At 37.5% G+C, this 16,082-nt stretch overlaps 2 protein-coding genes across 3 annotated transcripts in view; both read right to left on the bottom strand.

The window, feature by feature from the left end:
• Window positions 1-14,426, bottom strand: part of LOC121735319 (chromosome transmission fidelity protein 18 homolog) — a 63,533-nt gene extending 49,107 nt beyond the window's left edge. Inside the window, exons 1-5 of one of the 2 annotated variants that reach the window (XM_042126102.1) lie at window positions 14,416-14,426; window positions 6,745-6,850; window positions 6,222-6,636; window positions 5,655-5,808; window positions 5,132-5,311 (exon numbers count right to left, since the gene is read on the bottom strand). In XM_042126102.1, the coding sequence (XP_041982036.1) occupies window positions 5,132-5,311; window positions 5,655-5,808; window positions 6,222-6,636; window positions 6,745-6,835 (840 nt within the window). In that variant the 5' untranslated portion in view covers window positions 6,836-6,850; window positions 14,416-14,426. Of the gene's footprint in view, window positions 1-5,131; window positions 5,312-5,654; window positions 5,809-6,221; window positions 6,637-6,744; window positions 7,062-14,415 lie in introns of those variants that run through there. The other variant, XM_042126101.1, reaches the window with a different exon arrangement.
• LOC121735322 (cyclin-dependent kinase 5 activator 1) overlaps window positions 12,516-16,082 on the bottom strand; it is a 39,475-nt gene continuing 35,908 nt past the window's right edge. Inside the window, exon 2 of the mRNA XM_042126110.1 lies at window positions 12,516-13,969. Within this exon, the coding sequence (XP_041982044.1) occupies window positions 13,607-13,969 (363 nt within the window). The 3' untranslated portion in view covers window positions 12,516-13,606. The remainder of the gene's footprint in view (window positions 13,970-16,082) is intronic.

The raw sequence follows: 16,082 nt of genomic DNA, 5'->3' as shown, positions 1-16,082 counted from the left end.
ATACCGAATCAAAAATGTTAGCAGGGTTTAAAAACAAATTACCCCAGGAAGGTACCAGCCAAGCTGGAGAATCCTTCCCTGAGAAAAGCCCACAGGGAAACTCAGGCAGCCCCATCGTATCTGGGGGGGGCAAAATTTTGCTACCGCGTGAGGAACTGCAGCAGGAAGAAAGTAGAGAGGAGTCGATATCCCAAGAGGATAAAACAACAACGCAACACCAGAGTAAGAAGATGACACAACAAATTATTCATCCCAGCCTCTTCAAAAACATTAGACACAGAAGCCACTCTCTTGGCAGCAAAGATACAAGCACCTCAATAAATCTGCCTCAAATGGCAGAAGGCTCAGCTGATGACATAATTATAATAGATGACATGACAGCAAAAGATGCAACAACACTTACACCAACTACTAGTTACAGAGAAAAAACAGGTAAAAACGCATGGCAAAATGATCAGGCACCTACTAAAAGAAAAGCAGAGGCAAGTCCAGAACAAAGTAATAAAATCAATAAGGTGACCAAAACTATTTACACGGTACCAACACAAAACAGCTTCCAAATTCTCGAAACAGCCACAAATGTAGAACCAGCAGCTGAACAGAAACAATTTAAACCACCTAAACCAGAACCTATATTTGTGACAGGAGTTTTGGACATTAAAAAACTTAAAGAACTACTATGTACAATCGTCTTAGAACAAAATAAATACACATTGCATACGCTACGATCTGGACATATTGTTAAGATTATGCCAGCAGACATAGACACATATAAAAACATAAGAGCAGCATTTATTGCTAAAGATGTAAGCCACTATACTTACAGATTAAAGAGTGAGAGAGCCTACCGAGTAGTTTTACGTGGTCTCCATGAATCAGAAGATACAGATGTAATTAAACAAGAACTGTTAGAGCTTGGACATGAAGTTAGGAATATAACAAACATAAGGCACAAAACCACAAAACAACCACTATCTCTATTCTACATAGACTTAGAACCAAAACATAATAACAAAGAAATATTTAAAATTAATAAACTAAATTATACAAAAGTCTCATTTGAAGCACCATACAAAAAGTTCGAGGTCCTTCAGTGCAAGAGATGTCAAAGATTCGGTCATGCGAAAAACCAATGCAACAGACCCTTCAGATGTGTGAAATGTGGCGAAGAACACCCTACTGCTAGTTGCCTGAAAAGACCAGATACGGATGCGACATGTGCAAATTGTGAAGAAAAACATCCCGCAAGCTATAAAGGATGCACGAAATACAAACAATACAAGGAACTTCTGCTTAATAAAAACAAGATGAACAAGACAAGCCAATTGAAAATTAAGAATGATCAAAATATAGATAATGACACTAAAGATAAAATTAATAATAACAAATCAGCAATAAGACACAATATGTACAATAAACAAAACTATTACTCCAAACACGATTCGAAAGATACTTATGCAAATATCACCAAAAATAGACATAAAAATATACATAACACTAATATGGAAATCAGGGACCCAAACAACATTACGGAACTCTTAAATGTGATGTTTGAGAAATTCCAAAACATAATGAGCATTATGTTAGACAACATGATGGATCGTATGATTCACTTAGTCACAAGCCTTGTGAAAAATCCATAAACCTGAGGATTATTACCTGGAACGCCAACGGGTTAAACGAACGACGCCAAGAACTGGACCATTTTCTCAAAACAGAAAAAGTTGATGTCGCCCTTATTTCTGAAACACGATTTACGCACAAAACACACTTTAGTATTAAAAACTACGAAGTGTACACAACAGATCACCCATCTGGCAATTCACACGGTGGAACTGCAATAATCATAAAAAACAACATAAAACACTATCCACTTGAGCAATATAAAACAGAAAAGATACAAGCCACATCTGTTTGCATCCAAGGCAAAAACTTTGATATTACAGTGTCTGCAATATATTGCCCACCTAGGCATACTATATGCAGTGACGACTTTAAAACATACTTTAAAACATTAGGAACCAGATACATATGTGGAGGAGACTGGAATGCTAAACATGTGTTCTGGGGATCCAGGTTAACTTTGCCACGAGGTCGCCAACTGTTTTCTGCTGTAAACGATTTAAATCTTCGTTGTGCCTCACATGGCATCCCAACATATTGGCCCACAGATACACAAAAGGTACCAGACTTATTGGACTTTTTTATAATGAAAAATATCCAACAGAGTCAAATAAAACTAGAGGAATGTACAGACTTATCCTCTGACCACACACCGGTTATACTTAACCTTTATCACAAGCCTTTATTAAAAGAAACTCCAAATAGACTGTATAATCCTAAAACCGACTGGGTTAAGTATAAAGAAAAAATCACAGAAGGCATAAACTTGAAAACGCCGCTTAACAGTGTAGATCTTGTTGAAGAAGCTATTGAAGACTTTGTAAAATTAATTCATGAAGCAGCTAATGAGTCGACGCCCATAATAACGCCAAAGCTAAACTTTTCCAAAGATATCCGGTTTTCTAAAGCTATCAAACAAAAAGTAAGTGAAAGAAGGCATCTTCGTAAAGTATGGCATCGCACAAAGTATCCCTGTGATAAAAAAGCTTTTAACAAAGCCTCTGAGGAATTGAAACGTCTGCTCTCAGACGCGGAAGATGAACAATTGCAAAACCAACTAGCTAACCTAACACCTTACAAGGACACAAACCACTCACTTTGGAAGATCACTAAAATACTGAAAAGGCCTACAGCTCACATTCCACCTATTAAAGACTCATCTGGTAACTGGGCAAGGACTAACTCTGCCAAGGCTCAAGTCTACATGGAACATCTTGCATCAGTGTTCAAGCCATTACCAAGTAGAAACCCAGCTCATGACCAAATAATCCAAGAATATCTTGATGCGCCACTCCAAATGTGCCCACCAATTAAAAGTGCAAGCCCGAAAGAAATTTGGAAAGAAATCTTAAGGTTAAAAATCGGTAAAGCACCAGGGTTTGACCAGATTGATGCAAAATTGCTGAAACAACTGCCTAAAAAAGGTGTAATTTTTATTACTGCTATAATTAACGCCTGTTTACGACTCGAGTTCTTTCCTGCTCAATGGAAAATTGCCCAGATCATTATGGTCCCAAAACCTGGCAAACCATTAAATGAAGTCAAGTCCTATAGACCGATAAGTCTGCTATCTTTACTAGGCAAACTAATGGAAAAAATCCTGCTAAACCGGATGCTTCAACATTTACCACACGTTATCCCCCACCACCAGTTCGGATTTAGGCAACAACATGGAACGATAGAACAAATCCACCGACTCACAGACGCCATAAGCCGATCGCTAGAAAGCAAAAAGTATTGCTCTGCTGTCTTTCTTGACATCAGTCAGGCATTCGATAAAGTATGGCACGAGGGGCTACTCTTCAAACTAAAAAAGTTATTACCGCACTGCTTCTTCCTAATACTCAAGTCATACCTAAGTGGCAGATGTTTCGAGGTAAAAATCGGTGATGAGACTTCGGCACTATGCGAAATATTGTCAGGAGTCCCGCAAGGAAGCATACTCGGTCCAGTGCTTTATCTCATCTTCACAGCAGACCTGCCAACTAGAGACGATACAACAACGGCTACATATGCCGACGACACAGCCTTCCTCTCTGTGCATGAAAACCCCACCATAGCATCAGCCAAACTACAAGAACACGTCAGTCAAGTAGAAACCTGGCTCGATGACTGGCGTATCCAGGCAAACCAGGACAAGTCGGTCCACGTAACCTTTACTCTAAGAAAGCAAACATGTCCTCCAATTAAATTACACAATAGGGATATTGTTCAGGCCGAAGATGCAAAATACCTGGGCATGCATTTAGACCGCAGGCTTACATGGAGAAAACATATCTGGACAAAAAGGAAACAACTTGACACAAAACTCAGATCTATGTACTGGCTCATAGGTCCAAAAGCTAGACTTTCAACAGAATGCAAAATATCAGTTTACAAAGCCATCCTTAAACCTATCTGGGCATATGGCATTCAGTTATGGGGTACTGCCAGCATCAGCAACATAGAGATTCTGGAACGTTTCCAGAGTAAAGCGCTAAGAACAATGCTGAGAATACCATACTATCTTTCTAATAAGTACATTTACAAAGACCTTGAAATGAGCACGGTTAAGGAAGAGATCTCAAAATACAGCAAGGTCTATCAAGAAAGAATAGCAAAACACACTAACATACTGGCATCAAGACTTGCTGGCACAGGCAGTGTCACACACTCCAGACTGAGCAGACATAGTGTACCGACACTAAACCTTAGATTTGGCCAATAACAACTAAAGCGACCCATCATAGGAGTAAAAGCTTATAACTAAGCTTTCTCTGCTATCAAAAGCCAAATAATTCAAACCCCCTTCATAAAAATGGCTTATTGTGTAACACAGATCGCCAAGTAACAGTGTTCATATATAAAAAAAAAAAAAAAAAAAAAAAAAACCCTCCATTGCGGAAATCTATTGTTATTCCATTGTTATCGCGGTCAGATTCGACTGCTTGGGTGTTGAAAAGTTAAAGTTGAATGTAAGTAGTACTAGTTATTTGCATTTCAGCCGAATTTGAAATATTTTAAACAAAGAGTCAGTACTTTAAAATATGTATGTGTCCCTTGTTCACTGTGAAAGTAGCAGCGCTGAAAGACCCAAGTTTTTTTTACACCTTTGCATGGAGAAACTCGTGACGCTGGGGCACTTGCCCATACAAAAGTGAAAAAAATTGTTGGTCTTTGAGCGCTATCACTTTCATAGTGAACTACAACAACAAGGAACACGTACACACCCTAAAGTATTATCACTTAGTTTTGTTACACCTTGTAGTTTATACAGTTTTAATCTAGTCTTGATCCAATTAAACAGCAAAATTGTATTCTCATATACCAATAAAAATCAGAAAAGGTGGCCATGATGGTTTGACATTTTATAAAAATATGTTTTGTAGTTTTATCATCTAAATACGGCCTTACACAACTTACAGTTGAGAGCTAAATTTTTTTTTCTTCTTAGTATTATCTGCGATCAATCCATGGATTATAAGCAGATGTGGTGAACTGATGTTGGCGGAGAGCTACATTAACCAACCTTGTCCCACAAATGCAGCCAATGCAACAGTGCTCTATTCACTGGTTCTTCAGACAGTAGATCTACGTATGACTGTGGTCGGTACTTGTCCACCCACAGCTCCGCGTTCACTGACACACTGATGTCGAGCAGCTCCTGTTGAGTCGCTTGCACCGACTCCTCTTGCTCTTTCGTTTCTAACTGTAATTTTATAATAAATTATAACCCAATAATGATTAAAATATGGTTTACACATGATGATTAGTTTCTAAAAACCATCTAGTGAAATTTTACTGAATATTTGTACTGTGTTTTAATTTGTAACATTTCAACCTCCTTCTTGCGTTTGAATAAATTTTTGAACAATTATAATATTGAACAATAATACAACTTCTACTACTACAATAATCATTAAAATTTTCTCAGCAGTTTAGGATAAGGAACCAACATACATACACATACAAAATGTATTTTTCAGTATCTCTAAGATCGAAACTACACTATGCCTTTTTTGTAAGTATGTAAAAATAAACAATAAACTTACAATCTTTCTGGCTTCTTCCCAGACACTAGCATATGTGTCATGAAGTGTTAGTTTCTCTGTGACTGCATCTATGGATTCTTCAAAAGTCTCTTCTGACAGGAATTTCACATACATACGCTCACCACTGGATTGTGTTACAGGATAGAAAGCCCAACTGGAACCCAAAAAATATTTAACTTCTAAATCATATCATTAAAGTAGTCTACTAATAAAAGACAACTCTATGGTTAAAGTAGTTTTGTAAAAGTCCAGTTTAGTTTTTGAGCTCACCCTTCAGTGGTAAGGTTTAAAATGGTATATGTTACCAAAAAGTTATCCACTACAACACCTTAAACTTATTTTATCTACTTTGAGAAAAAAAAAATTCTGGGTCCTACACCTTTAGACCTTCAGCGCCCACAAGGGGGTGATAGCGCCCACTTTGGGAAAGGCTGCAGTACAACATGGTAAAATGTTTTACTATTATTACTACTTCACCTACCATACTAACAATATCCATACAACAATACCACCTCTTTTTTGTGCTAAAATTGCAAATATAGGAGTAAGTATGAATTTACAAATTACCTTGGTATATCTAAAGATATGTTGTCTTTAACATTATAATTCTGTTTATTTACAATTAATTTACTGGATGGTTCCATTAACATTTGTCTCATCTGCCTATTTGCTATGATCCGCTCTATTAGCTCTAAATCTTTTTCTTCATCAGTCTTCTGCTTCTTGCTTGGTTGTTCTATTGTATTAAAGTCTATATCATCAATGTCTCCGAACAAATCCTCCGCTGTTCTCTTGTTTGATGTGTTGTCGGAAACATCCTCCATAGCTTGTAAGCTCGGAGTAAGACTTATTTCGTGATTGTTGTTTATGACTTGACTTTTAATGGTTTCATTGATAATGTCGTTTTTCTTAGCAGACACAGGGCTTGAGAAGTCTAAGCTCCTTTTAGCTGGTAAAACTTTTTTTTTAACAGGATTTTGTTCTGAAAATTAAAACATGACTACGGTTAAACAATTCAAATAGTATAAATGCTGTTACACATAAAACAAATATTGACTGAAAACTGGCCATTGTGTGTTCAAATAATTACCTGGGTTTTGCTCGTCCATTTCACGAAGCATCTCATATTCTGTTGAATACATGAGCTCATATTCTTCATCAGGATCAGGAAAATCAGCCATTTCGAAAGTTTAATTCTAAAGGGCCGAATAAAAATATGAAAACAAATTATTGTAAACACCAGACACAAACAATACAGTAAACATTTAATATTTTGAAAGTTTGCCTCAATGGAACTACTTTGTGATTAAAGTTATTAGCAACATAATTAATAAGTTTCGGTTTTTAAGTATTTGGAATTTATTATTGTAATGTATTATGTAGCAAAAGAATTTATTTTCTAAAAAGGCGCCCCGCACCCGCCGGCAAACTGAAATTTAACAATAATTGACAGTGACAGTTGACAGCTGTCATTTTTTTTTTCTTAATATGGCGCTCGGCTTTTTAACCATGGCCAGTGTCAAGTAAAATATGGCGGGAAAAAAAAATTCGTGAAAAGTTTACAAAATTTAATATAATAATATGATATTAAATGCATTGTCTATTTTAAAAGTAATTGTCGAGGGTCTTCGGCAAATCGATTTATTACGTCTTCTGTGAAAGAATCGCTCATAATATCTTTTATAAGTTTTCTATGAAAGTACTAGATTTTCGATAAAAGTACTAGATAAGATACTTAGTACTAGGGATACAGTGTAGGGACGTCAACATGACCCATGATATTGGGTGTCCCTTTACTTCCTTTACTTTCGATGGAGTTTTGGAGGGAACACAAAATGGCACGTTTCTTGAAGTTATATTCACTTGCCCACACTTGTGCACAACATGAGATATCGAATATTATTTTAATGGTTAATATTCTACCAACATTACGTGTTGACGCTTGGACCCTGGTCCATGGAGAAGCTATACGGTGTTGATTTCCAAGTTCATATACTTATTAAGAAGAATTAACGCTTCCGTGGTCTAGTGGTTTAGAGCGTGGCTCTTGACTTGGAGGTCGTGGGTTCGATTCCCGCGTTGGAAACATATTATTTCCAAGTTTGGCTATGACGATGCAGGCTGATCACCTGACAGTCTGACAAGTAAGATGATCCATGCGTAGGATGAGCATGTAAAAAGTCGGTCCTGCGCCTGATCTCTCGCCAGTCGTGTCGGTCTTCCGCACCACTGGGTTATGAGAGTGAAAGTAAGAGAAGTGCTCTTGTGTACTGCGCACATACTTGGGCACTGTAAAATGACTCCTGCGTAACAGGCCTGGTTGCAATGAAACTGGCCACCGTCACCGAAACCGGTGTGGGGAATATTATATAAATACTTATAATTAGACATCGGATTATATTATGCACGATCAAAGTGCCGAAATATGCATGCAAATATGCAAGAAAAATAGCCGAAATATGCACAAAATATGCACAATCAAAAGTCACTTTTTATTAAATGAATTATTTTTTTAAGAGTTTTCCGGTGGTGCCATTAATAAAAGCGCAATTTTTATAGTCTCATCAAATCCAGGAAAAATTGCCAAAATATGCTCTATCGTTTAAAAAGTGCCATTATATGCAAATATGCAAATGCATATAATCCGATGTCTACTTATAATTAATATTGTGTGCTATGTGCCTTAAGAAGAGGCACTAGGCTGTAGTGAATCGATGTGTCACTCTGCAGCAGTGTAATAGCCTCTCATCTGCGTGGACTGTGGTTAGAACATTTTCAACCACACACTACTTTGGCAATCACTCGCGATCGCACAAGACGAACAGTCGCAAAGCATTTTCTTCGTTTTGTCAACAAGTAACAATACACCACTTACCACCTTGGATTGTTTGAACTTCAAGGTGTCGTTTTATATTAACTGGTATACTTTGCTAGTTGAAAAATATTGCGTGTTGCTAAGAATACCTTTTTAGGGTTCCGTACCCAAAGGGTAAAAACAGGACCCTATTACTAATAAGACTTCGTGGTCTGTCCGTCTGTCCGTCTTTCTGTCTGTCTGTCTCCAGGCTGTAACTCAAGAAGGGTAATAGATAGAGAGTTGAAATTTTCACAGATTATTATGTATATCTGTTGCCGTTATAATAACAAAATATTATACTTACTAAAAACAAAATAAAATTATAAATACTGAAAACAAAATAAATATTTAAGGGTTGTTGTATGGGAGCCCCATACAACAATCGTGATTTTTTGGCCGTTTTTGCTGTATAGATCTATATCAATAATGGCAACAGGTAGGTAATGGGTAGGTACTTGAATTTTTCTCAAAGTGTTCAGATAGACTTATGTGTACTATAATATTTAATAATAATATTAAAATAAAATAAAAAATTAAGGGGGGCTCCGATACAAAAAACACAATTTTGGCTTTTGCTCTTTGGAACGGAACCCTTCGTGCGCGAGACTGACTAGCACTTGGCCGATTTTTTTACTTAATTTTCGCAAAAAGTATTTCTACCTCTTCTACACAAAATAATCAAAATCAAACACTTTAGAAATATTATACGAAACGTTTTTAATAATAAGATATATTTACAGTAGTATAATTAACAAACGTGAGTTGGTTACATTAATGTTACAGACACGTACTTAGCGCAGATAAGGACGTTTCACACGGTAACAAACGCGTTCAAAACGCCCCACGTGTGCTAGACCTAAACACTCACACTTGCACACCAATTAAGTTTATTTGATAGTGCGAGTTTTGGTAACTAACATTTTAAGTATAACTTAAAAACTGACTTTTCTTTCCTAGGACTTAGACTAGGGCTAGGGCTAGGGCTAGGCCTTAGGATGTGGCAAAAGCAAATTACAAACTGACAACACAAAGCCAGAAATTCAGTAGCTTCATTCCTTGAAAGTGGTATTTGTACCACAATAATCAATATTGAATAACTAAACCAGCACTTGAGAACCGACTTGACTAGACTAGACTTAAAATTATCGTTAAATTATATAATAGATCACCATAAAATAGTTATACAAAAACTCGCACTATATTTATTATTTACCTATTACAAACTTATGTGACGGAATATTGGAATGTAACTGCAATGATAAACGAGTTAACTGACCACCTGATGGGAAGTGGCCGTCAATGAACACTTGAACATAACATTAACATAAATTAATAAATACTTAGTTTAATGGTCTTAATTTTTTAAATAAACAAAAACCTTATTACTTAGGTAGTTAATTCGAAGTAATAGGATTTGTTTTTGGACATTATTTTAAAGTAAACGGTACATTAAAGACATTTTTAAAGATATTTCTCGAAGTCGTATTACACAGCATTAAGGTCATTTCACACTAAAACGAAACGCATTGCGTCGCTATATTTCATACGCGGCGTCGCTTGGTGCAGTTCGAAACTTGAATTATAGCAATATAATAGTGTAATCTGACCAAATATATTAAGTGACTAGAATTATTGGTAACACGATAAAACAAATACAACAAAACATAACGAACAAACCTATTTACTTAACATCACAGTTATCCAAACAGTGAGTGAATAGAGATTCTATTGTTAATGACTACTGACAAATGACAATCACACCACAAAACCTTTTCATCTCTTTTAAACCCAACTATTAGGTTGGGGAAAAAGTTTCTTCGCATTTTATATAAAAATTCAATAGGTTTTTTATAAAGTTTATTTACAATTGACTAAAGTATCTATGTAGGTTCCATTTTGTTCGATAACTTTTTGCCATCTTGTTGGTCACATCATCCCATTGCTATAAAAATTTTGGGGCTTCTGATGAAAGAGTCATAAGATAAGAGAAAAAGAATCACAAATGAGTACACGGTTGATTAGGTTTCTTTCAGTGAGCTCATGAGCCACCCAAATATCGAGCTTTTTTGTGTACCCAGCGTTTTTCAAATGCGCCAAAACCGGTTTGTGGTCAATCCCCAGTTCTTCAGCTACATCGTAACTACTAATATGCCGATCTTGCTCCACTTTTTCAAAAATGGCATCAGTTTTGTCCGTAACAGGGCGACCAGAGCGACGTGCATCTTTGATATCAAAATTTCCAGATTGAAAACGCTTAAACTAAATTTGCGCTACTCACACATTAGATCCATAAACATCACGAATTTTTTCGCGGCTTGTGTTGCATTTTTGCCTTTGTTGTAATAAAATTTTAAAATGTATCGAATTTCTTCATTAGAATCACTCATTTATCAATAAGAAAAACAAATGAAAATCTCACGTTTAGCTAATTTGAATTTGGAATTGTCTTCTGTAAAATTTAAACTTTATAATGATACCAAAATAAGTCCAAGAGATTTTATGACAAGTTCATACATATACTATAATGCGAAAAGACTTTTTCCCCAACCTATTATGACACTCGGTGTCTTACGCACTCAGAAAAATTTAATGACTACTAAACTTTAATCAAACGAAGAATATGACATTAACTCCACACATAATATTCTGTCAAACTCTTTGTTAAATCAAAGTTAATTATAGTAATCACAAAATGCCTCCGACTGCGGCTGTAAATAAGGTCCTTCGCACACAAGCGTCGCTAAAACCGCACTAGGAGTAACTGCATTGCATCGGAGCGACGTGACACTTTATATTTCATAGTACTGCAGTGTTGCGTAATTTCGCTGCTGCGTATTGTGGTTTAGCAGTTAGGTTATAACATTTCATAGACGAAAATACTTTGCCGTCGTGTTGCTCCGCTGCAGTGCAGTCGCACATATTATTATTACGTGGTGAATTTGGCGTTTATAAATGTAACATGCTTTGGTCTACGAAACATAGGTTCTTAACTATTAACAATCATTGTGGTACAATAAAATAATCTTACACTAAAGCCGAACATTTAAGCTTAAGAGTTGTAATTTAAAACAATCTTGGACAAGCCATCTGAGTATTTTAAACCTAATCTCGACTAGCCCTACCGAGTGCTACCACAGTATTAAATACTCGCCAACCATTTGTCTAGACTAGATTAAGACTTACATTATTTTAATCGTTATAACTGTACAAAACGCTTAGTTATTTCGCAAAATTTTTCCTAACTTTATTTTATATAATTTATTCCCTTAGTCACTCCGTTGAGCCGGTCATGTTACGTACACATTTCAGAAGGATTATCCGGAGTATCCTATCACTATATTGCAGCCCCCCGCCCCTCTATAACATCTAACTATATGGCAATACCTTCTACTGACGAATCTTACTATCTAACCGCTGCTATTGGACTAATAAGACTCCACAGAGTCGGCAGCACGAAATTAACATTACCAGACAATTACCTACTACACATTAACAAATGTGATCTATCCGAAGTGTTGTAGTTTCAATCTAATAGGGTGTAGGACCTCAACACATTTAGCGGACGGCCATGTTTAGTTACCTGCGATTGACATTTTGATTTTTTACATCCATTGTTGCTGGTAAAGGCGACCGCTTCTGTACGAGGCCTTAGATTCGAAAAGTTTGTAAAACGTGTTCAAACTTGAAACTTGGAAAGTTTTTGTGAAATTAGAGTTAATTAAATTATTTTAGTCCATATTTCATTAATTTCTCAACGTCTCTACATCCAAACCATCAAATTATGCGTTCGAATAATGGACTGTAAAACGGACGACGTCGCTGCGTATTTGCCGCACGTTACGGCAGTGCATGGCCTTACCCTTACACGAGTTAATAAGACACTTCTGTTATCTTTTTAAACAAAATCTTAGCATTTCTGAATCGTCAATTTTCCTAGGTACGTAAATAATAAAATGAGTACAAAAAAAAACTCTTATTACGGAGACTTGCAATTAAGCGTTTTGAAGAAAAAGCAAAAAACGAGTATTTTTAATCACAAACTCGGTGGTATCACTGTATTTAAAGGTGAGACATCTAACTCATGCATCTTTATTTTAAAGTCCAGAGTGAAATAGCCAAATATTCTTGGCCTTAGTTAAGGCCCACTAGCTCCAGTCTGGGTTTAACATGATCAAGGTTAAAATATTATGTTATCTCTCTCGTTTTACGTATTTATAAAGGAGAAAGCATGATGTTTCGTCCAGACTGTCGCTAGATGGCCTGTTTCTTAGCAATCTGCAATCTTACGTCACTTCGATGGAATCATTGGCATTTTAGAAAATTGGTTGAGTACAAGCCTTGGTCATCGTGCAAACAAATTTCCTATAGGCACTAAAATTAATTGAATAGTCTATCTTCAATAGACTTTTTCGTTTGCGCCCTCGCTTACATCCGCATGAACCTAACCCCCTGTGGGAGCTTACATCGATTTAAACTACTTACATCGATACGGTAACGAAGTTAGAAATAGTTTCAAGTTAAAGAATTCGTAGAGTGGAGATCGCATACGTGGCAGAACTTAATTTTACATTAGGTGAATCACAAAACTGCGATTAGCAAGGGTTTTTAAATTCGAGTTCGAGTATTGAGTGTTCATTATAACTGTTTAGACACGAAATATTGTGTAGCAATAGTCTTCCGTGACTCCGCCTGGTGGCAGGTGGTAGGTAGATAAGTATCGGAAAATTCTTATTAACAGTTTTTGAAAACGCAAAAACTGCTAATAAGAATTTTTCATTGAACCAAACCAGACGACGATTTGTGTTGGGGTCTGCCACCTAGCGGCAAATTAAATGTCGAAAACTCTCAACGCGATCAGGACTAACCACGTTTAGCGACCAGATTAACTCGTCGCTAAACGCGGTTAGTCCTCGGTAAACTCGGATTGACAAATTCCACTGTCTACTCGGTACTCATCTTTCTAACTTCGTTATCGCCTTTCACCCAGAGGCTGGTCGGTCGTCCACACCAACGATTGACCAAGGGTGGTGAGCCGGCATCAGACGCGGCTAGGGCGGTCGGCCAGCGCCAAACGGAGCACGGCCACGTCCGACCGTCAGGCGGGGGGCGGGGGCGGCGCGGGGGCGGGCGGAGGCGGAGCCAGCGCGCCCTCGCCACACGCCTTCAGCTCCGTGAACACCTCCGTGAAGAACCCCGGCTCGGAGTTGATCCTCAGCATGTTGAAGGACAGCCGGTCGACAATTAGGAGGCATCGGTCCCAGAACTTGTCCTTGGAGTCTTCGACGAGAAAGGGTTTTAAGGGGTAGGAGATCTCGTTCCCCATGTATGAGTAGGAGAGGTAGAGGGCGGTGAGCACGACGGCCTGCAGCTGCTGCGGTCGCGCTATGTCGGCGTCTACCAGCTCCCGCACCAGCATGTACACGAACACCACGTTCGCCGGGTTGATGAACGCCACGTCCTGGAAGCAGACAGTATTGGCGTGAATGGTTTGGAAGGTACATGGTGTATTTTAATAGCAAGTGATTTGTTTTTATAGTATCTTTGCAGTAGAATTTGCGATTTGCCTATCAATCCCCAAGCGGCACCCGGCTGTCGCATAACAATTGGAACTATATTGTGTCTGCGATTCCCACGATCGAGGTATTAAATTCTTACTTATATATACTTAATTAGAAACTTGCTCATATATAATTGTACCTAGGTAATATACAATGTTTTGTTTTTCTGTTTCAATAAACGGCATCCATTAATGGAATTTTTCTAGGGATTTGACATTTCATTTGACATAAAGTTAAAGTTAGTAAGTTGGTGCAACCCACCTTAAGAAATTGATAATAAATTAATACATCCAAATTGAACGCTTCACTCTGTTTATTAAGCATGGCTATAATATTTTGTTATTACTATTTCAATAAAGGCACGATGTGACGAATGAATTTTATGCTCCACATTTTATAATCAATTTAGGTTAAAGCATGGAATTAATATGTACTACGTACAACTAGTACATATTAATTCCATGGGTTAAAGTATGTACCATCGGGAAGTTGATTCCTATGCAATTGACAGACCAACGTTATTTGGTCGAATATGTCAATTCAATGTTAATTGTGATCTATCAGCTGGGTTTGACGTATAGCAACCAAACTACTTAGGTCCTCGATTTGCATAGGAATCAACTTCTCTAATAGTACATTGTACATGGTAAAACAGAATTCCTTTTATTCAAAATTACATTATCATGATAACATTTTATAGGTATTTTAACAGTAAGTGTATATAAAATGTCTATCCTATTAATACTAATTATTATAATTGCGTGTTTGTCTGTTTGTTATCTCTTTACACTCAAACGATCGTGTTGAATTTTGGTATAGAGCTACTATCTCTAGTAAGAATATAATATGATAGTTTTTATCCCATAATAATGTACGGTTCCTAGGTGATAAGCAAATATAGGTGTCGCAGCCGACTGGTTTAAATAGCCGTTCAATCAAACAGCTAGCCCTTTGACTGAACAACGCCATTCAATCACACGGCTATACGTCGTTTAGCCGACTTGTTGACTACAACGTTCAACACTACAGCTAGACGACGCTTAGCCAACTGGTTTAATGGCAAATTTACTACGGCGACCATTAGCGTTATATGTAATTTGGGAGAATAGGAAAACTTTTTGTATTTTATTGAAAGATTATTCTCGGATTATGTTTAAGGGGTGATCAAAAGTTGAATGCAATAAGTAAAAATAAAAAATTCTGAGGCGTGTTTTGTGACGGTCGCCGGCTGCTGCCGCAGCACAGTCACAGTTCTAACCTATCCTACTTTTGGACTTTCTGGATTGTGTTTGTTTTTGTTTTGGCGGGGGGGGGGGGGGGGGACCCCCCTTTTCTTTGCCAACGGTCGCCGGCTGCTACCGCAGCACGCTCGCTACGCTCGCTCGGCTCCCTCTGCGTTGTGGTCTAAGTTCTAACCTAACCAACTTTTGGACTTTCTGGATTGTGTTTGTTTTTATTTTGACGGGGGGCTGTGCCCCCTGACCCCCCTTTCGGCGGTGGGGGGGGGGGGGGCTGCGTCCATCCATTTCATAATCCCGTATTTTCTCCTCGAATATTTGCTGAAATTTTGATTCACTCGTATGTGCCTTCACAATTTTTGTCTCTTTAATAACACTTGTAACTTTTATTAACTACTTTATTTCCGAAAAACAACACCTGCTAGTTGACGCCATATTGTAAATAAAACGCACCTAGCGCCGCAGCGGTGCGCGCTGAACTACTTCAATTAGACGGCGGCTTTTGAATCAGCTGTAGTGTTGAACGTTTTGAGCGACTAAAATATTCAATATAAAACATAGACGTCTGATTGAATGGCGTTGTTCAGTCAAAGGGCTAGCTGTTTGATTGAACGGCTATTTAAGCCAGTAGGCACCATGAAGTGACGACAATATCAAGTAAATATTGATATTACTTATAATGTTGCGAAGAACAAAAGCTCGAAACTAAGTGAAGTAAAATGATGATAATCGTCTCAAAAACATTCGAACGTGTATTGGCAAAATATTGACAATA

Source organism: Aricia agestis, chromosome 17 (assembly GCF_905147365.1).
Source record: "Aricia agestis chromosome 17, ilAriAges1.1, whole genome shotgun sequence".
Classification (NCBI taxonomy): Eukaryota; Metazoa; Arthropoda; class Insecta; order Lepidoptera; family Lycaenidae; genus Aricia; species Aricia agestis.
The sequence above is the reverse complement of the archived record's forward strand: the minus strand, read 5'-3'. Positions and strand labels throughout refer to the sequence as shown.